Genomic DNA, 693 nt, shown 5'->3' on the forward strand with positions numbered 1-693 from the left:
CTACAGTGTAGAAAAAGAGCGTCAGAGTTTACAGATGATTCAGTGTGTTGGTGTGGAAGGGAGTCGTTAGTAAAAACAGGGTAAAAGCAGTATTTTGCTTAGGAGTGTTGAGGCATACAGTCCTTAAACAGGAACAGAGGATGTGTTTCAGCTGGTCCCTGTGTGCACATGCTCAGGATCTGAGAGGGAACAGTATGCAACAAGAGGTCTGGTTCTCCATCCCTTTGTAGACCCAAACAAAAGCCCTGCTGCAGTGAGTTTGACAAAAGTATACTCCTCCACTGAGAGGGCTCCACCACGTCAGAAACTTCAGAGACTTCAGAGACTTCCAAACAGTGATCTCACCCCTGGACACCACCAGAGTTGTGCGTACATTCCTGTGCCTCTAGAAGGCGACCTTGGCAAATATCATTTTATCCAGTGAAACAAGAGTCAGAATTCGACTCTGAGCAGCACAGGTAGGGGGAATGTTTTCTCCAGGTGACAATCAGGCCTTCTGGTAGTTGACTGTTGAAACCAGAAGAGAGTGATGGAAGAGGTAACGCAGTGATGGACATCAGAGTCTGTGCAGGTGGGGGGATGCTATAAAATGGTGGCCTCTTCAATGGCATTGACCCACCTGTAAAACAGAAGTGAACAACATGAGTGTTGTGTGTGAAATGAGTGTTGTGTGCAATGTGTGTGTGTGTGTGT

The 693-nt window shown here is 46.8% G+C and overlaps 1 protein-coding gene across 1 annotated transcript in view; it reads right to left on the bottom strand.

Annotated features, from left to right (window-relative positions):
• Nucleotides 1-227: 227 nt before the first annotated feature.
• fgd5a (FYVE, RhoGEF and PH domain containing 5a) overlaps nt 228-693 on the bottom strand; it is a 33736-nt gene continuing 33270 nt past the window's right edge. The window contains exon 20 of the mRNA XM_080545779.1: nt 228-619. Coding sequence (XP_080401905.1) covers nt 583-619 — 37 coding nt within the window. The 3' untranslated portion in view covers nt 228-582. The remainder of the gene's footprint in view (nt 620-693) is intronic.

Source organism: Nansenia antarctica (assembly GCF_963989245.1).
Source record: "Nansenia antarctica genome assembly, chromosome: 15".
NCBI lineage: Eukaryota > Metazoa > Chordata > Actinopteri > Argentiniformes > Microstomatidae > Nansenia > Nansenia antarctica.